General features: G+C 40.6%; 1 protein-coding gene across 3 annotated transcripts in view; it reads left to right on the top strand.

Annotated features, from left to right (window-relative positions):
* Nucleotides 1-14,086, top strand: part of OCIAD2 (OCIA domain containing 2) — a 103,186-nt gene extending 89,100 nt beyond the window's left edge. The window contains exons 4-8 of one of the 3 annotated variants that reach the window (XM_078001805.1): nt 3,661-3,757; nt 5,702-5,755; nt 9,512-9,559; nt 10,668-10,785; nt 13,903-14,086. In XM_078001805.1, coding sequence (XP_077857931.1) covers nt 3,661-3,757; nt 5,702-5,755; nt 9,512-9,559; nt 10,668-10,785; nt 13,903-13,984 — 399 coding nt within the window. In that variant the 3' untranslated portion in view covers nt 13,985-14,086. 3 annotated transcript variants of the gene reach the window in all.
* Nucleotides 14,087-22,037: the final 7,951 nt, after the last annotated feature.

Genomic DNA, 22,037 nt, shown 5'->3' with positions numbered 1-22,037 from the left:
AACTGTCAGTAACTGAAGAGGTTTCTGAGAGCAGAGCAAAACTCTTAATAGACTCTAACAGAATTATGTATGTTGCTTATTTATTTATATTTATTCATTCATTTATTTTTTAGAGATGGAGGCTCCATTATATTGCCCAGGCTGGTCTCAAACTCCTGAGCTCAAATGATCCTCCCACCTCAGCCTCCCAAAGTGCCGGGATTACAGGTGATATTTTGCTTATATTTTACATTTTTACTTATTTACATTTATTCAGGGTGGCAGAGTCCTTAATTACTAATTAGCTAGCAGATTGAGAACCGAAGTGTTAACATGGAAATAATTTTTCAATTTGTTAGGAATGGATACTGTGTATTTCAGGAATACGTCAATGAAGAAAAGAGAAAGCATTTGATGGGTCAATGACATTCATGTTCAAGCTAAAAATAGTGTATGGAGGCAGTAATTTTCAAGGAGCAAAGTTTAGGCGAGGCAAACAGAAAAATGATAGAAAGTCACAAGGAGAATTATTTGGACACCTGAGTTGCCTCTGTGAAATGGGGAGTCATCAAACATTCATGGCTATACAGAAAATGATAACCAGAGCTCCTTTTGTTTTTGTTTTTGTTTTTGTTTTGAGATGCAGTCTCACTCTGTCATCTAGGCTGGAGTGCTGTGGCACAATTTTGGCTCACTGCAACCTCCACCTCCCGGGTTCAAGCGAATCTCCTATCTCAGCCTCCCAAGTAGCTGGGATTACAGGAACCTGCCACCATGCCCAGCTAATTATTGTATTTTTAGTAGAGATGAAGTTTCACCATGTTGGCCAGGCTGGTCTTGAACTCCTGACCTCAAGTGATCTGGCCGCCTCAGCCTCCCAAAGCCTGGGATTACAGGTTGACTGCAGGACTGGAAGCAATTGTGATAGCCAGGGTGTGTGCATTTGTTTATTTAGGGGAGGCAGTCCTTATTTCTGCCCCAGGCACTGCCAAGAGCAAGAGCAAATATTCACCCTGGGCATCTGGAGGCATGCCTGTGCTGAGGAAGGAAGGTAGGTAGAGACTGAGAGCAACTCCTTCTCCTGCTGCTGTGACTCACCCTGTGACTTACAGCATCTTTGCACTGTGCCTTGGGGAATTGCAGGGAGAGAAGAGGGAGGTTGCCCACTTGGGCTGCTTGTAGAGCTCCACAGACACTGGTGCCAGAGGGTTTCTCCACCCCTTTCATTGACATCATGCATGTAAAGTGCTTGGCACAGGACCAGGCACATACAAAGTGCTCAAGAAATGGTGACCATCTTGTATATTGACATCTATTTCACAGAAAGAGTCTAAAAAGACAGTGGCAAGATCAGCACAATCAAAGTACGCTTCAAGAGTTAAGGAGCTGCACCTCAACCAGAAAAACACTAAAACCCTGGAGATAAATGGCAAATAACCCACATAAATAATTCACAAACAAGGAAACACAAGTGTGACTTCTATAGTAAGGAACAAGTTAAATTAAAAAAAAAAAATTAATGGGGCTAGGCATGGTGACTCATACCTATAACCCCAGCACTTTGGGAAGCCAAAGCGAGACAATCACAATCACTTGAGGCCAGGAGTTCAAGACCAGCCTGAGAAACATAGTGAGAACCCCTAACCTATTTAAAAAACGTTTTTTTTTAATTAGCCAGGCATGATGGTGTGCACCCATAGTCCCAGCTACTCAGGAGGCTGAAGTGGGAGGTTAACTTGAGCCCAGGAGTTCGAGGCTGCAGTGAGCTATGATGGCACCACTATACTCCAGTCTGGGTGACAGAGCAAGACCCTGTCTCTAAAAAAATAAAAATAAAAATAAAAATAAAATGGTCAAAACGGCAAATGTTACAATATGTTATAACATATATAAATGTTATATATGTATGTATTTTTCCACAAAAAAAATTAATGAGCCAATATATAAGAAAAGATTACAACCCAGATCCAATTACAGGAATTGCCTGACAACCAGAGGAGAAGGGCAGTGTAGCTGAAAAATATGTAGAGATAGTCAAACACATTCATTATCAAAGAAGTACAAACAAGATAATAAATATTACTTTATACCTATCAGCTTAGAAAACTGGATAATTCCAAGTGTTAGAAAATTCTTTCTTTAACTTGCTTGGAATCTTCTTTACCCATACCTAGCTCTTACACAGGCTACATAGCCATAAGGGAATGTTCAGGCCCTGCAGGTAGGAGTGGAGACTGCAGTCATTGAAGAGAGTGGTCAGCAAGACTCTGTCACAGTGAGAATATGCACACCCTGAGCTTTACTTCTAGATTCATGTCTGAAAAATGTTCTCTCATGGGTCCATAGAGGAGCATGAGGTGGTGGGAACTTGGAGGCATTGTGCACAGTTATGTAGCAGTTAGAAGCAGCAGACTAGATGAATACAGCAACATGGGTGGACCTTAAAAGCAAAGAGCTGAGTTGAGAATGTTTTAAGAATAAAATATATAAAACAGTGCTATTTACATTAAAAAGATATATTCACCCAAAATAATGAACATTTTGCAAGAATGGACAGAAATAAAACATTAAACACTCAGAATGGTTGTGATGGGCAGAGGGGAAGGAGTGGAGAATGTGGACAAGAGCGAGTGATTAAAGCTATGTACCTACAAAGCGAAAGGAATGGTAAAAGATGGGAGTTGGTCTAGATGATAGCATATGAACTTGATTGAAAAAACACTGCAAGTCTGGCCGCAGTGGCTTACGCTTGTAATCCTAACACTTTGGGAGGCCGATGAGGGCAGATTGCTTGAGCTCAGGAGTTCGAGACCAGCCTGGGCAACATGGCAAAACCCCATTGTCGCTATAGTCCTAGCTACTAGGGGAGCTGAGACAAGAGGATTGCTTGAACCTGGGAGGTAGAGTCTGCAGTGAGCCAAGATCACGCCCTTGCACTCCAGCCCAGGTGACAAATGAGACCCTGTCCAAAAAACAAACAAAAAAAACACTGCAGAACCTACTATGTACCCACAGCAATTAAAATATTTTAAAATTTTTTAATAAATAAATTCCAAAAAATACTACAGAACTAATAAAAATAGTTATGTCAATCATGTCGATAGTTGCACCATAAATTATGTGCACACCACTTATAAATGTGTAAAAAAAAAGCCTCCAGACTGAAAGTAAACTATGTCAAATAATAAAAAGCAGTCCACAGTCTAAAAATGCATACAGAAGTTCGTGTACATAGGTTCTCTGAGTGTGATGCTCTATGTCTAAATACTGTGTGCTATAGGGAAAATCTCTTTCCTCACCCAGGAGACAATGTTCAGCTGGGTGTTAAGACCAGTCAGGTGACGAGAGTGAACAGCATTCTAGGTACAGTAAACCACATAGAGGCATGGAGGTAGGGAAGGAAATGTGGCCTCAGCAGGGATTCAACCTGACGACAAATTTGCTGCCTGCGCCAGTCAGTGAATCACTCCCACTCTCCAACTAGAATTCTTCTGCTGTCTAAGTCCATCAGTGTTCCCAGTGAGAAAGCACTCTTGGAAATTTATCATTGCTTTGGGCTGCCTCCGGTACAGAACACACATTGTGTTACAAGTGAAGAGACCTCCCTGTTCACTTCTGGAGAAAACAAATGGGTGATTTTCGGATGATCTCAGTTAGCTCACCATATAACTTTCCTTACAGAGCCTGTTGTTTTGTCCAAAATCAAAACTGCACATCCACAGAGCAGAGATCTCAAAGATTATGCGAGAATGTCAGGAAGAAAGTTTCTGGAAGAGAGGTAATTGTACTTAACATTGTATTTGTGGCAGTAAACTGCCTAAATATTCATATTAGAATTGTGGTAATGACTTACGTTTGAGCAGAGACTTTGCATAAATATCTGATGAACTCTGATATTCAGGGATGTTTAGAGTTTAAATCCAAGTTCAGACCTTTTTTAAGGCAGAGATAATATCTGATTAAGGAGCACTTTACCTCACTTAGCAAAAAATGATGCACACGTAATTCTTCCCTTTACCAAGAATATGTGACCAAGAATGTGTACCAAGACAATTATTTAGAATTTGTTGATTCCCAAAGAGTAGATCTTCCTACATTCTGCTGGACTCTAAGTTTCACAGGGTTCAGAAATAATGTCAAGTTCATCTGGACCTTCATTCTATAGCCTAGCACAGTGCCCTGTTCATAGAAATACCTAATCGATATTTCTCAAATGAATGAAAAATGGCCACGTTCCATTAATACTTCTCTTACACTGTCTCTGAAATAACATTTTCAGCTGAGTCACTTCCTCTTTCTGAGCCTGCCTCACATAAGACAATCAGGCTGTGCATTAAGGTCTCTTCCAATTAAAAAAATGTGTAATTCAGTATTTGAAAATGGCATAGTAGAACCTGTAGATACAGTCTTGATATTTTGCAACATTGCTGATGTGTGGATAATGTATACTTTGAAATACTCATTTTGATTTCTTAAGTCATTCAAATTTAGTATCACCTGTTTGGGAAATAACACTAGAAGCTGATATTCATTATACATTATAGGATTACTGACTGTGCTTCTAGAAATTCATGTGTTTTCTGACAACCTATGAGTTGTCAGAAAATTTAATTGGGCCCTAGTAGACTAACACTTCAGTATGACCCATTTGCCCACTATAGGGTAGCTATGAGTGGAAAAATTGGTTGCTATTTGATCTGTCTTGGTTGAACTAGAAAGAGCTACATGTTTATCACTACTCTCTGCTTTTGAAAGAAGTTATTTGACACATATTGATGGACAGAACTAGAAACTGCCTTTCCCAGGCTAAATTTTCTGTTTTAAAATTATAGCTAAACATTACACGTTTAACATGAACATAGTCATCTTGTGATCTTTAATTTGGATCTTCAGGCAAATACAAATTGTAAGACAAAATGTCATGAAAAAGAAAAAGAAAGACAAGGAACTGTCCTAGACTAAATCAAATAGGAGAATATGTGTAATGTATGATCCCTGAATTTCTGAGTTGGAAAAAGCCCACAGCTATTGGGCCAGTTGGAGAGATTTGAATAACGATTGTGTATAAGTTAATATAATTTTTCTTGAGTACGAGTGTTCAAGAAATATAAATGTTTTGACCATGCTAATGGTGGTGTAATTACATAGGGAAACATTCTAGTTTTTAGAAGACACCTGCTGAAGTATTTAGTGACAGAGTCATAATGTTTGCAAATCTCAAATGGCTCAGACAAAAAAGGAAAAATTAGATAAAGCAAACTTGGCAAAATGTTCACAATTAATGAATCTAGATGAAAGGTATGTAGGAGTTTATTATATTGCTTTTTAACATTTGTGTAGGATTGAAAATTTCAAAATACACACATAGCTAAAGGCAACTCCCAAATTCAACAGGTAAATGTACATATACCCTAATATGCCTTTATTATATGTAGTGCTTAGAATCTTGTGCATGATGGCATTCAGTACAAGTGGATGTTAGACATGAAGTAGAATAGGGTTCAAATTAATGCTGTGCCTCGGGGTAAGTGACTGGGGAAGATTCCAAGAAAATTCTCCATGCTGCACTTAATAAATATTTGTTGAATAAGTAAAATAACAAATGAACAAAAATTCACTGCCAAGGAAGGTAAGAGAAAAAACTCAGAATAATTCTCCCTAACTTCTCGGTGAGGTGCCAATTTTTAAAATACCAATATTGAAGGACATTTTTGCTTTACAGCTCTGCCTTTTTCTCTTGTAAGCATGCTTGTCACCCAGGGACTAGTCTACCAAGGTAAGATTCTATATTTGTTAAATAATCTAATTTCAGAGAGCCCAGTTTTCTGTGACCCTCCTGGAAGCTTTTTGGCTCTTGACATTTATTTTTTGGTGAAGGATGTTTTTCCACAGACTTCTGTCTATTTTCAGCCTAAGTCCCTATCTCCCCAGAAAGCATCCTAATCCCCAGAATTAGTGAATATATTAGGTTACATGGCAAAAGGAAATTAAAGTTGCAGATGGAATTAAGCTTGTTAATCACCTGACCTTAAAATAGGGAGAGTATCCTGGGTGATACAAGTGGGCCCAGTGCAATTGAAAGGGTCCTTAAAAGTGAAAGGCAGGATCTGAAGGTAGAATCAGAGAGGTGGCAATGTGAGGCGTCAGCTCAACATTGTTAGCCTTGAAGATGGAGGAAGGGACCATTAGTGGAGGAATGTGGGCAGCCTCAAGAAGCTAGAAAGGTAAGAAACCCTCGAGCCTTCAGATAGGAATGCAGCCCATTTAAGGAACACAGTTAAAACCTTGGTTTTCATCCAGCAAGACCCATTTTGACCTCAAGAACTGTAAGATAATAAATTTGCTTCATTTACAGGAACAACAGAGAAGCAATCCTGTGCCTTTCTCTGTGCCGGAGTCCAGTGTCTCCCAGGGCCTCTGTATGTGGTTAGACAGACGGTTCCCTGCACAAATAAGGATGTTCCACGGAGAAGGTGGGGGAAACTGAAATCCACCCTAAGCTGTGTCCACCATGCCATTTCTTTTGGCAAGAGGCTGCATCTGCCTGAGGAGGGCACCCTGTCTCCTCCATACAAGAGACCGTAAGGGCCAGCAGCTGCCTTGCATCTCCCCACATAACCTCTCCCTGCCTCTTAACATTTTCCTGTTTTCCTCTCTGTTCTTCCTTCTTCATCTCCTCCCTGTCTCCACCTGACCAGAGAACCCAGAGACATTCCTTAGTCCACAGGTGGCAAGAAGGCACCTTATCCTGTTTAAGCCCATTTTATCAAACACTGTTGATTAACAGGATTTTACTTCATTCTTATTATTTTTTTTTAATGAGGCAAGGTCTTGCTATGTTGCCCAGGCTGTCCTCAAACTATTGGGCTCAAGCAATCCTCGCCTCTAGACCTCCTGAGTACCTGGGATTATAGGCACGTGCCACCATGCCTGGCTTCTGATTATCAGGATTTTATGGGGGTCTTGGGGTTTTGTTTTGTTGGGTTTTTTGTTTATTTGTTTGTTTTTGAGACAGGGTCTCGCCTTCATCCACTGCAGTGATATAATAATGGCTCCCTGTAGTCTCAACTTCCTGGGCTCAAGTGACGTTCCCATCTCAGCTTCCCAAGTAGCTGGGTCTATAGACACATGCCGCCACACCCAGCTAATTTTTTTTTTTTTTTTAATTTTTGCAGAGACAGTGTCTCACTATATTGCCCAGGCTGGTCTCAAACTCCTGAGCTCAAGTGATCCTCCCACCTCAGCCTCCCAAAGTGCTGGGATTACAGGCGTGAGCCATCACACCCAGGCTTGATTACCAGGATCTTAAAAGGAACATTTGTACCAGTAAATATGAGGGAAGAAGTCCTAGTTCTTTTCTGAGTCTCAAAAACCACATGTCACACATCTAGGAGAATCCCACTTTGACCAATATCATTCTTGTCCATAAACTCATGTATTAAATATGATTATATTTTTACAATTTGAAGATAGCATTTTTCAGATCATTTTTGACACAGATAAAAGTATCGGGGCTGGGACATCTATGGGGATTATGGGTTTTTTGTTTGTCTGTTTGTTTTTGAGACGGAGTCTCACTCTGTCACTCAGGCTGGAGTGCAGTGGCGTGATCTGGGCTCACTACAACCTCCACCTGCTGGGTTCAAGCAATTCTCCTGCCTCAGCCTCCATAGTAGCTGGGATTGCAGGTCTGTGCTACCACATCCTGCTGATTTTTGTATTTTTAGTAGAGACAGGGTTTCACCATGTTGGGCAGGATGGTCTCAAACTCCTGACCTCAAGTGATCTGCCCACCTCAGCCTCTCAAAGTGCTGAGATTGCAGGCAAGAGCCACCACACCCGGCCCAGATTATGTTTTATAAGTATTAAACTACTCCAAATCTACTGCTTGTGGTGTGAATGTCCCCTTCAAAATTCAGGGTGAAATTTATCCGCCATTGTAACAGTATCAAGAGGTACAGCCTTTAAGAGGTTATGAGGGCTCCACCCTCATGAATGGATTAATACCATTATCATGGGAGTGAGTTCCTGATAAAAAGGATGTGTTCAGCCTCTCCTCTTGCTCTCTGTTTCCTACACTTCCTTGCCATGGATAACCCTCATAAATGCCAGCTCTATGCTCTTGGATTTCTCAGCCTCCAGAAGTGTGAGCCAAGTGAACTTCTGTTCTTTATAAATTATCCAGCCTGTGGTATTCTGTTATAGGAGCAGAAAACAGACCAAGACATCTACCATTTTTTGCGTCTATGCTAACATATTTTTTCAGAGTTTAATATCAGTTTTCTATAACATCTCTAACAAATTACCACAAACAGAGTGACTTAAAACAACACAAATGTATTATCTTACAGTTCTTGGAAATCAAAATTCTGAAATGGGTCTCACTGGGCTAAAATCAAGGCATCACCGCAGCTGTGTTCCTTCTGGAGGCTCATGGGCTTCCTTTTCCTTTCCAGCTTCTAGAACCACGCATATTTCTTAACCGGTGGCCCCTTCCTATGACCGTAAAGTCAGCAACATTGAGCCAAGTTCTTCTCTTGCTGCCATCTCTCTGTCCTGTCATGTTTCCTCTTCCACACTGAAGGATCACATTGGGCCCACCTTGATCATCTCTCTCCTTTAAAGTCGTCTGATTAGCAACATCAGTTCCATTTTCTACCTTAATCCCCCTTTTGGGACCTAATACATTCACCTTTTCCAGGAATTCAGATGTGGGTATCTCTAAAAGGCCATTATTCTAACTACCATGAGTTGTACTGTTTGCATTGTAAAATAATGATATACACTGTGAATCTCCAAATGGAAACTCTCTATGTTGAGTTACTTAAAAAGAAAAGAGGGTGCACATGTACCCTAACTTAAAATATAATTTAAAAAAAAAAGAGGATGATGACTAATCTCTTTGAACACTGTTGTCAGCCCTACCTTTGCTTGATGTCTTTGAATCAGTCTTGAATTGTCTGTTTCATATTATTTTTCTACACATTACAGCTAATATTTATAATTTGCCTAAAATGACTATCTGGCAGTTAAATTCAACTGAGAGTTGAATCATAACTCCTTTAAGATCCTTTTTTTTTTCGTTTTTCCTTTTTTTTTTTTTTTTTGAGATGGAGTCTCGCTCTGTCACCCAGGCTGGAGTGCATTGGTGCCATCTCAGCTCACTGCAACCTCTGCCTCCTGGGTTCAAGCGATTCTCCTGCCTCAGCCTCCCAAGTAGCTGGGATTACAGGCACCTACCATCATGGCTGGCTAATTTTTGTATTTTTTTAGTGGAGACGGGGTTTCACCATGTTGGCCAGGCTGGTTTCGAACTCCTGACCTCAGGTAATCTGCCCGCCTTAGCCTCCAAAGTGCTGGATTACAGGTGTGAGTGACTGTGCCCAGCCAAGATCATCTTTCTAAAGTCAGAATATGTATACATTTAAGAAATTATATGTCTTAAATTTTGGAGGCTTCTTTATACTTTAAGAATAACTTATAATTTAAGTTATAAAATGAAGTAATAATGTATTTCTGTATTACTCCTTAGGTTATTTGGCAGCTAATCCTAGATTTGGATCATTGCCCAAAGTTGCACGTAAGTCACAGAAATAAAAAAGCAAGCCAAGTGTGGTGGCTCACATCTGTAATCCCAGGAATTTGGGAGGCTGAGGTGGGTAGATTGCTTGAGTCCAGGAGTTCCAGACCAGCCTGGGCAATATGGTGAAACCTTGTATCTATTTTTAAAAATAATAATAAATAAAATTTTGAAAAAAAAAAAGACATTACTAGCAACTGGAGATATGAATGTCCAGCTTAACTAAACTGCCTGTATTGACTTTTTAAAAAATCAACCTCTATTTTCTGCTAGTCTGCATTTCTTAGTTCACTCAACACTTTCTGATATACAGCTTAGCAGTAGGGACTTCTTCTTAGACCATCCTTAAAGCATGGACTAAGAAGGACTGGAAGGATATATAATGAGAGTATCAGTAGCAGAGCCTCTGAATGATAGATCCTTTATGGATTTTTATCTTCCTCTTTTGCCCTGGCCAGTCTTTTCAAAATGTTTTCTACAATGGATATAAAAAATCAGTAATTTTTAAGAATCAGGGGATTTCTAATAATAGAGTAACCACAAACTTGGGGTTTCATCTTCCTTCACCTAGCATCAACAGATGTTTTATGTACAAAAAGGACACATTTTAGTTGATAGTCTGAAACCGCATTCATTCCTAGCAGGAAGAACAGATTTGAGATCTCTTCCATAGGAGGGTCCCTCTCCCTCGTAGGCAAGAGAGACTGAAACTCCCCACTACTCCAAGGCCATAAGGAAGATTAGGGGCATTTCTACCCAGTGATTTGGAAGCTGCCTATAGCCACAACCCAGCCACCTTCCCCTGCCCCAGTGGCCTCAACCATTTGCTTGACAGGTGGGCCCTCTCTGGCCATCTGTCTCCAGGACAGCACTGTGGCTTGCTCTGTCCTGCCCCTTCCACCACCAGTTCAAAGTTGAGATGGGGAAGTCTCCAGTTCCCAATCCTGTTCTTTTCTAATAGAGACTTCCTTCTCAGAGTCTTCATTCATTGATTTAGCATGGTCCTTTTAATTTTAAAATTACCAGCGTTAATTTTTAAAGCTCCGGAAGATAACTAATGGAGAAGATTCTCAACCTTTAAATGACCTCTCCCAACCTGCTTTTACAGTTGCTGGTCTCTTGGGATTTGGCCTTGGAAAGGTATCGTACATAGGAGTATGCCAGAGTAAATTCTATTTTTTTGAAGATCAGCTTCGTGGGGCTGGTTTTGGTCCACAGCATAACAGGTTTGTAATCTGTTTGGTTGAGGGATTGTAATGTAATTATAAGAAATTAAATGAAAGATTATTCATTATTTATAATATTAAACACACTTTTTAAAATTCACATGTTAAAAAAGTTTTAATCCTCAAGTTTAGCAATGACTTTGTTACTACACTTACCAATTTCATTTGTTTGATAAATATTTAATGGGAACCTACTGTGTTCAAACATTGTGTAAGTTTCTAAAGAATTCCTCAATGAGCAGTTATGGCTTCCACCATCACAGAGTTACACAAAACTTTAACAGGTTTCTTTACTGCAGGGCTTCTCAGAGCTTTTTCTATGTTAATACTGTATATATCATGATTCTCTATAGGGGAAATAGGCAATATGACTTTGGAGTTAATGGCATCACCTCTGCTGTTATAGTACTTGGGTTGAAAACCAGTTCTACCGCTTAACTAAGTTGTGTGACCCTGCAAGTTTCTTAAGCTCTCTGATCTTCAATTTCCTTATCTGTATAAAATAGTGATCAGGATAGTTTTTATGAGATGTAAAGAATAGAAATGATTATTCGTGACACTCAGTAAGTGCTCAGTAAACATTAGCTATTTTTACTATAGTAGTTACCAGATTAGTGTTGGGAACACATTTCTCTAAAGACCCCTCACTGGTCACAGTGGGTTCTATCTGAGAAGCAGCACAATATGATGAAAACAAACTGGACTAGAAGTCAAAACACTCACGTTCTTTTTCTAACTATGTGACTTTGGAAAGCCATGTTCCCTAGTCCTGTAGTAATAGATGGGCCCTTCAATACTGTCTCTTTCTGATGAGCTGCATGAGACCCAAAGAGCTGTAGAGACCTTCTGAAGGTGACATCATTAGCAGTGGGTGGAAAAGGGTCTTTCACCTCAGATCATCTGTTTTCCAAACCTTTACTCTTCCCATTGCAGAAGCAAGGCCACCAGAGAATCATTAATTCCATTTTTACAGACAACACCAACTTCAGTCCATCCTTGCTAAGTTGTGTTTTAGAGTCAGCTTGCTGAGGAGGAATTGACCACATGATTCTGGTCTGTGTAGGAAAAGAAAGAAAAAGTATCACAAGTAAAGGAGAGAATTTTGTTGACTGCTTCCTCTTCCTCTTCAATTTCAGGAGTGTCTTTTGCAATTAACCAACTTTGGATTTCAGAATAATTATGAACACAAGACTGAAATCTACATTTTTCAGACAATGTCCATTGTGAAAGGAGGTGACTGAAGTAACTAGTTTCCAGGGCTCCTTTAAGCTCTGCGTTCTGTGGTTTCATTTTGCCTTCCCACTGCCAGCCACAGCAGCCCCACTCTGGGCTTGCATTCATAGCTGATAACCAATTGCTATGCCCTATGTGAAGGGCCATTATCAGCAAATCTGAGAGGCAATAATTCACAAAGCTATTTGATTTCTTAATTAAGGGAAAGTAGAGTGGGGCACTTAACTAAGTTGAGGTGGAGGGGAGGGTTAAGGAATAGGCATTAAGGACTTCTTGGAGTAGGTGATGATGCTTGACTTGAATCTTAATAGATTCAAGTAGTAGTAGCTACAGCAGAAGCTATGACAAGAGGAGATATAGCAGGAGCTATGGCTATAGTAGGAGCTATAGCAGGAGCTATGGCTATAGTAGGAGCTATAGCAGGGTTGAAGAAGGGGATTCCAGGCCAGGAATAGTATGTAGAGAAGAGAAATTTTCATTTTTAAAGGGAACCATAAATACATCCTACGGCTGGAGCAGAAAGAGCTATTGGGAAAGGCAGAGAACAAGCTGGAAGTCCAGGCAGGTAGAAGTCAGCTCCTGAAGGAATTTATGCCATGCTAAGGATTTTCACTTCATTCTCAAAGCAATGGGGGGAAATAAGTGAGAGAAAGGGGTTCCTCATCCATCTCTTCAGGGTTTTACAGTAGCAGTTTCTGGCCTTGCTACCTTCGAAGTAATCCTTCCCACCCAGGCCAGATTGAATGAGTTTTCTATCATTCAAAACACATCCTATCACTGTCCTGCATAAAGTTATCTTGTTGCCAACTCCTCATAGTAGTAAATGTTTGTTGAATTTGTAAGATTATAAAACTTTAATGCAAGAAGGGACTCGACATCTATTCCATATTCAAATGTGAATATTATTCTAGAATGAAGCTGTGCATTTTCCTTGGTATCCTAAGGAAACTGGGACAAGTTCGGCAAACTATAAACCAGAAATTCTGGAAGTATCATTTTTTTAATTTAAAAAATTATGTGTGGGCCGGGCGTGGTGGCTCACGCCTGTAATCCCAGCACTTTGGGAGGCCGAGACGGGCGGATCACAAGGTCAGGAGATCGAGACCATCCTGGCTAACACGGTGAAACCCCGTCTCTACTAAAAAGTACAAAAAAAAAACTAGCCGGGCGAGGTGGCGGGCGCCTGTAGTCCCAGCTACTCGGGAGGCTGAGGTTGGAGAATGGCGTAAACCCAGGAGGCGGAGCTTGTAGTGAGCCGAGTTCGCGCCACTGCACACCAGCCTGGGTGACAGAGCAAAGACTCCGTCTCAAAAAAAAAAAAAAAAAAAAAAATTATGTGTATATATATATATATATATATATGTGCACATGTGTGTCCAAACCTAACTCCATAGGCATATAGTTTAATCCTGGATCAACATACTGTGTGTTTATAATTTTTATGCTATTGTTAGAAATTACTTGAATTCAAAAAGAATCAAGATGTTCAAACCCTGCCTGACCCTGACCACAAATACAACCATGTGTTTCAACATAAAGCTCATTATTGGCTTTTTGAGGGGTGAAATATTGGGGGCCATAAACCAAGCAACAACTCCTATTATTTCTGAAAAAACAAGGCTAGTGAACTTTAGCATAGACTATATATCTAATATTGTTTTAAAGGCAGGTGCAGTGGTTCATGCCTGTAGTCTCAGCTACTTAAGAGGGGTGGGTGAGAGGATCCCTTGAGCCCTCGAGACCAACCTGGGCAACATAGATAGACTATTCCCCCATCTCTATTTTTTAAATTATGTTAAAATAATAAGAATAATAATATTATGTAAAGACTAGAGCTTCCAGTGTCAAAGTACAAACCACTGTCTATTTTTGCTTCTCTTCTAGGCACTGCCTGCTTACCTGTGAGGAATGCAAAATAAAGCATGGATTAAGTGAGAAGGGAGACTCTCAGCCTTCAGCTTCCTAAACTTTGTGTCTGTGACTTTCGAAGTTTTTTAAACCTCTGAATTTGTAAACATTTAAAATTTCAAGTGTACTTTAAAATAAAATACTTCTAATGGAACAAAAATATCGTGTCTGTCACTCACTGAAATGTATTCCATGGAAGGCTCTGAAGTGAACTAAACATTACATGTTTTTCTACTCTTTAAGAACATGTTGGGGCATGGCGCAGTGGCTCATGCCTGTAATGGGAGGCCGAGGCAGACAGATCATTTGAGGTCAGGAGTTCATGACCAGCTTGGCCAACATGGTGAAACCCTGTCTCTGCTAAAAATATAAAAATTAGCCAGGTGTGGTGGCACATGCCTGTAATCCCAGCTACTGAGAGGGAGGCTGAGGCAGGAGAATCGCTTGAACCTGGGAGGTAGAAGTTGCAGTAAGCAGAGATTGTGCCACTGCACACCAGCCTGGGTGGCAGAGCTAGACTCCATCTCATACACACGCACACACGCACACACGCAAAACATGTTAGAAATCCTCACACATACAAATGACATTGCCCCCCCACCAACTTGCTTACAGCTAAATAAGATAATTAAGTCTTCTCAGATTAGCCTCTATCCTTTCTTTTACTCTGCTTTTTTTTTTTTTTTTTTTTTTCAGTGTTTTAAGTTCTCTGATAGAGAACTGGAATTAATGTTGAAGAAGTTAGGAAGTCATGACCCCAAGAAAATTAATGTGTATGGAGATAGAAACAGGTCAAGACAGTCTTACAGCTATGAGGAGTGCTTCCTAAAATGTAGGAGCAACATTTTTAACTTAGTGAAAAGTGTTTCATTGGAAAGTGTCATAATATGAATCAACTATCCTTTCAGTGCTCCAGGTGACCTTATGGTTCAACAGTATGGTTCAGCAGTGGAGTCTGGAAGTGACTGTTATCTTTTTTTTTTTTTGAGACAGGGTCTTGCTCTGTCACCCAGACTGGAGTGCAGTGGCATGATCATAGCTCACTGCAGCCTCGACCTCCCAGGTTCAAGCCACCTCCCACCTCAGCCTCCCTAGTAGCTAGGACTACAGGTGTGTGCCACCATGCCCTCTATTTTTGTAGTTTTGTAGAGATGGGGTTTTGCCATGTTTCCCAGACTGGTATTGAACTCCTGAGCTCAAGCAACCCACCTACCTCTGCCTCCCAAAGTGCTGGAATTACAGGTGTGAACCACCATGCCTGGCCTCATTGTCTTTAGGTTATCTGCTTAGCTAATGGGCACATGCTCGTGGGCAGCCCTCAAGAATGGGGTTCTTTTATATACTACTAGTTGCCTGAAACAAAAAACACAGCTTCCCAAACTGTTTCTCATTTCGCCCAAGGAACAGCTTATTTATGGGAGGAATCACTGGAATAATTAATACATGGAATGATAAATTTAGAATTCTAGGGAGTTCAGAGGTAGCCAATGCAACTCCAGGAGTTGGACTCCTATTCTCCTGTCAGATTGTTGCATGAAAACAACAACAACAAAATCCGGCAGGGTATGGTGCTCACACCTGTAATCCTAACACTTTGGGAGGCAAGGCAGGCAGATCACCAGAGGAGTCTGAGACCAGCCTGGCCAACATAGTAAAACACTGTCTCTACTAAAAATACAAAAAATCAGTCGGGTGTAGTGGTGCATGCCTGTAATCCCAGCTACTGGGGAGGCTGAGGCATGAGAATCTCTTGAATTGGAGAAGCAGAGGTTGCAGTGAGCCAAGATAGCGCCACTGCACTCCACTCTGGGCAACAGAGTGAGACTGTCTAAAAAAAACAAAAATAGGAAAAAAAAGAAATTCTTCCATGTGGGAACCTTTTGTTTTAGGTATGACAGGTTGTCTGAGCCCTACAGAAACACTACTCTTGCTTCTTTGCAACTTCTCAGAAGAATACTTTATACATGTGTCACCATTTATATCAATATATAGGCAAGGTGCAGTGGCTCACGCCTGTAACCCCAGCACTTTGGGAGGCCAAGTGGATCACTTGAGGTCAGGAGTTTGAGAGCAGCCTGGCCAACATGATGAAACCCCACCTCTACTAAAAATACAAAAATTAGCCAGGTGTGGTGGCACATGCCTGTAGTCCCAGGTACTCAGGAGGCTAAGGCAGGAGAATTGCTTGAACCCGGGAGGCAGAAGTTGCAGTGAGCAGAGATAGTGCCACTGCACTCCAGCCTGGGTGACAGAGCAAGACTCTATCTCAAAATAAATAAATAAATATATATATACACACACACTTATATACATAAGGGGTGTGTGTATGTACACGTTTGGGATATATATAAGGGGTGTGCGTATGTACACGTTTGGGTTTTACTTAATACATCTTGAACATGTATTTTGGAAGTTAAAAGAGAAACTTTATTAAAAGTTAATTGTTTACATGAAATTATTTTAAACCTCAAATTATACAGAAGTTTTAATTTTTACATGAACATTAAGTGTAAGCCTCTTTTTATATTACGTATCCTATTTTTTTCAGTCCATTAAGTTTTATTTCTGTAAATCGGAATGCAAAGCCAATATCCTAGCATCTTAAATGCAAGTTTAACTCTTGGCTCTGATAACTAGCAGTTGGTGACTCTTTGTTATCTCAGCTACTGGCAAAAATTCAGAATTGGGCACATTTATTTCCTACTTGCCAGAAAATGATTTCCCAGGGATCAGAACATTTCACGTTGCTTAGCACAGCAAGTCAATGTAAAAAATCTATTCCAAGGTACTCGGGAAAGATACATGTATTTTATTTATTTTTATTTATTATTTATTTATTTATTTATTTATTTATTTTTGAGACGGAGTCTTGCTCTGTCGCCCAGGCTGGAATGCAGTGGTGCAATCTCGGCCCACTGCAAGCTCTGCCTCCCGGGTTCATGCCATTCTCCTACCTCAGCCTCCCAAGTAGGTGGGACTACAGACACCTGCCACCAAGCCTGGCTAATGTTTTGTATTTGTAGTAGAGATGGGGTTTCATCGTATTAGCCAGCATAGTCTCGATCTCCTGACCTCGTGATCCACCCACCTCAGCCTCCCAAAGTGCTGGGAATCCAGGGGTGAGCCACTGCACCCAGCCGATACATTTATTATTGTTGAAAGGAGCATTGTTTTTACTGCTGACATCTTCGTATTTCTTCTCAATCAAATTGGGTTTATTGCTTGGGCTTTCTACTTTTCCTACGTACAGAAGTTATTCATTGAAGCAGTTTATCATGGCAATCTATCTTACAGTGAAAGAAAATCAATAAGGAAAAAACCGGAAGTTCATCCAAGAGGCTTTGATTATTCTGCTGCCTATTTTTGGGGTGGGGTTTTGTTTTGTTTCTTTTTTTGCTGGGGGGAACAGAATCTCACTCTGTCGCCCAGGCTGCAGTTCAGTGGCACAATCTCGACTCACTGCAACCTCTGCCTCCCAGGTTCAAGTGATTCTCCTGCCTCAGCCTCCTCAGTAGCTGAGATTACAAGCACACACCACCATGGCCGGCTAAATTTTTGGCATTTTTAGTGGAGACAAGGTTTCACCATGTTGGCCAGGCTGGTCTCCAACTCCTGACCTCACAGGCACGAGGCACCACGCCCAGCTGCCTATGTATTGTGCATATTGGAAAGCTAGTACCTGGTGGAGAATGTCTGTTTCTTGTGTTAAAGGAACAGCACCTGCCTTTTGACATTTCACCATTACCAACACTCATCACAATGCTGGTCACAAGCTTATGAAAGCAGTATCTTCATGATAAAACAAAACAAAACAAAACAAAAAAGCCTTGGAAAAGAACAGCAAGATAAAATTGTAGATAAACTCACATGAAGGAAAGAATGATGAGACTACACGGTAGTAAAAGTTGGATGTCTAACCAATTTTATTGGCAAACTTTCCCTAGGATGATATGGACTGACATTCTACAGTGAAGAAAATGCAAACCATCCCCTTATTTTGAATTTGATTAATGGAATTTAAAATGTAACATTACTTTGTCCATGGATGCACTTATAAGAAGAGACAAACTTGATATCTGAAATCAGCAAACCTTGTCTAACACATTTGTAGTTCCTCTAGATAACATAATAAAATGTTTTTAACAGAGGGTAATGACACTAATGAAAATAAGATTCAACCAGAAAACACCAAAATGATTTCCTTAATTCCATGCACCCCTGTGGCACTCCAGTGACACCTAGAAATGTGTTTCTTTCTTGGCTTACATACAAGTGGATAACTAGAAAGGATGCTTTCAAGATATTTTTAGTTTCAAAGGCATTAACCAAACATCCCACCATTAGCTATGGTGATCATTTGTTCTAAATTTTGCCTCAGTTTGTGTGATCCTGGAATTCAAAAGTTATTACTATAAACTGTATTCTAATGAAATGTATGTTTTATAATTTAAAAAATAGTGGAATAATCATTTTGTGTTTGTTTCTCTTATCAAAATAGATCAGTGTTTCCAGAAAGATTCGTATGTTATAGATATTATACTATATATTATTACATGTATAAATAATATATGTAGCATATACTATATATAATGCTTATTATATTTTTTAAATTCTCATTTAAACAAAGATATTCTCTTCCTTTGCTGTCGAATAGTTCATCTAGTTTAACATTATGAAAGTAATAAAAATATATTGAGTGATTTGATTAAGTAACAGTAATAAAAATGTATCTTGAATGATTTGATTAAGTAACGAAATGTAATGTAAATGTTGTGTAGGCAATTTTCTTGATATTCAAACAATGCAACCTGTTAATTGACAGAAAACCTCTCCATTTTGGAACTCTGCTCCCAAATTTCAACTATAAAATTCAGTTTTGTTGACACTTGGAGTTGGCAGAGATTTCAGTGATTAACTCAGAGGCTGCAAAGAACAGGACCAGATGGACAATGTAATTGAGTGAAGCTGAGCTAGTGCATATTAAACAAAGGTGTATTCTTCACTTCCATACACAAAAATAGATAAGCCCACTGTTGCCAAATCTTCCACTTGTTCAATATTCAATGCAAGCAAATGCAAGTTTTTATGTGAAACCTCCCATTTTTAAAATATTCACATTATTTCATATATTTAAATATTGAGCACTTATTCTGTACTAGGAACTGTCCTAGGTCCTAGGAATATAGCAGTGAATACAACCAACAAAATCTCATCCTCCTGGAACTTACATTCTCATCACCAGTTCGTGGCTTGGGATCCAATCCGATCCCAACCCCGACCCCCACAATCGGCAGCACTCACTGTGGTAGTCTCCTCTGTATTGTCCCAGGAGGTGAGATTTCAGGACCCACATATGTAATTCCAAGGGAAGGACACCTACTGCTCAACAATGCAACCCAGTACGCTGCCCAGCTGTTAAATTCTTCAGAAAGTCTTACGGAGAGCCCAAGTTTGCTTCCTTCCTGTTCTAAACTGGAAATTCCTCCAAGATAGAAAGTATACTCATTTTTTCTTATCTCTGAATCCTCAAGCAGCATACTTGCAGAGATGGGCATTTCATAAATGCTTGTCAACTTAAACCTGTAATTTGCCTATGGCTACAAAACACAATTCTCATTCCTCTTTTACAAAACAGCATTGAAATACCGGAAAGCATGCTTCCTGGAATTTGGCTAAAGGGCCCTAATTTTATTCACCATTGGAGTGGGTTTCCAGGCCTGTCACAACCTGGTCTTGGGACAGCTTTGGTCTATGGTGTCCTCATACACAAAAACTCCAAAAATGGATTGACCAGTTCAGAAAAGGGCAGAATTATTATAACTTTTGCTTTAGGCACCAGAACTGTTAGCAAAAGAGGCTCTGAATCAGGCCCTGTGCTTCAAATCCGGACTTCACCACTTACTACCTACTTGACTTTGGGTTGTTATTTATCTGCTCCAGGACTCAGTTTCCTCCTCTGTAAAATGGAAATAATATTAGACTTACCTGATATGTTTCTCACGAGAATTAAATGTGCTGATACTTACAAATTACTTAGAATAGTGCCTGGCTCAGAGTAACCACTCAATGGATGTTAGTTATTACTACTACTACTATTAATGAAATTTAAGAATATGTAATAAGATTGCATAGTAGATTGTTACTGGCCCTAATTATTAATACTCATCTCTCCTATACCCATGCCTTTTGCCATGCAATTTTGCATTACTTTTCTACTGTGAACAGGGGCATACTTACCTATCTTCTTGACCTTCAGCTTGTGGATATGACTTTAGGCAAAATATAGGCCCAAAATGAAGGTGTGCTGAAGTTCCAAACTTAGGCTTAAAGAGACCTTTTCTGTTTCCATTTCTGTCTCCATCATGGCTGTAAGAAAAACATGCCCAATACTAGATACAAAAGCAATAGCCTGAATGATGATCCATCACCTGTTGCCTAAGTTCTAATCCCTGTAATAAATCCCTTACTCTATATCATTGACAGCAGTTCTGCTGTTCTATAAAATCTTAATTCAAAAATTTGGTAGGAGGGCAGAGCAAGATGGCAGAATAGAAGGCTCCACTGATCATCCTCTCATCACAGGAACACCAAATGTAATAACTATCTACACAAAAAAAAAGCACCTCCATAAGAACTAAAAATCAAGTGAGCACTCATAATACCTAGTTTTAACTTCGTATCACCGAAAGAGGCACTGAAGAAGGATGAAAGATAGTCTTGAATTTCCAATGCCACCCTTCTCCTATACCCCTGAACCACCTGCGTGGCAAAGAGAGAGAATCTGTGTGCTTGGGAGAGGGAGAGCACAACTGTGAGACTTTGTATTAAACTCAGAGCTGTTCTGTCACAGTGGGAATTGGCTGAACTCAGCTGATGCCTGCCCACGGAGGCAGCATTTAGACCATCCCTAGCCAGAAGGGAATCATCCATCACCGCGGAGTTCCAGCAAGCCTTCCCACCATGGGCTGAAGTGCTCTGAAACCGTAAGTAAACTTGAAAGACAGCATAGGCCACAAGGACTGCAACTCCAAGGCAAGTCTTAGTGCTAGGCTGTGTTTGGAGCCAGCAGTTGTCAGGGGAGTGCAACTACTGAGATACCAACAGAGCAGCTAAAAGAGTGCTTACGCTACCTCTCCCCAACCCCAGGTAGCACAGCTAGTGGCTCCAAAAGAGACACCTTTCTTCTGCTTGAGGAGAGGAGAGGCAGGAGTAAAGAGGACTTTTGTCTTGCATCTTGGATACCAGCTCAGCCACAGTAGAATAGAGCACCACTCAGAGTCAGGAGGCCCCTATTCCAACACCTAGCTCCTGGCCTACATTTCTAGACACACCCTGCGACATACGAGAACCCATTGCCTTGAAGGGAAGGACCCAGTCCTGGCACAATCCATCACTTGCTGACTAAAAAGCCCTTGGGCCCTGAATAACCAGCAGTGATACCCAAATATTACGTCATGGGGCTTTGGTGAGACTCTGAGACATGTTGGCTTTAGGTGATACTCGCCATATTCTCAGCCAGAGTGGTTACAGTAAGAGACTCCTTCTGCTTGAGGAAAGCAGAAGGAAAAGTAATGGGGACTTTGTCTTGCATGTTAGGTACTAGCTCGGCCACAGTGGAAAAGAGTACTGAGCAGGCTCTTGGGATCCCCAATTCCAGGACTTGGCTCTTGGACAAAATTTCTGGACCTTTCCTGGGCCATAGGGGAGCCCACTGCCCTGAAGAGTGACTCCCAGGCCAGGCAGCATTCACCACAAGCTGAATGAGACCCATCGGTGGTAGTCTGGCAGTATCTTTTGTGTGCACATGGTGGTGGTGGCCGTGAGGTGAGGGTCCTCTGCCTGTGGAAATGGGAGGGAAAAGTGGAAAGGACTGTGTCTCATGGTTTGAGGGCCAGCTCAGCTGCAGTAGAACACAGGTAGACTTTTCATTTTTAACTGCAGTCCCTGGTTCCTGGACAGCATCTCTGGACCTGCCTAGGGCCTCGGGGGATTTGTCACCCTGAAGGGAAGGATACACATCTGGCTGGCTTCACCATCTGCATGATTGTAGAGTCCTAATGCCTTGAGCAAACATAGGCAATAGCCAAGTAGTGACTACAACAAGCCTTAGA

The sequence above is a fragment of the Macaca mulatta genome, chromosome 5 (genome assembly GCF_049350105.2).
Source record: "Macaca mulatta isolate MMU2019108-1 chromosome 5, T2T-MMU8v2.0, whole genome shotgun sequence".
Taxonomy (NCBI): Eukaryota; Metazoa; Chordata; class Mammalia; order Primates; family Cercopithecidae; genus Macaca; species Macaca mulatta.
This window is presented reverse-complemented; position numbering and strand designations above follow the sequence as displayed.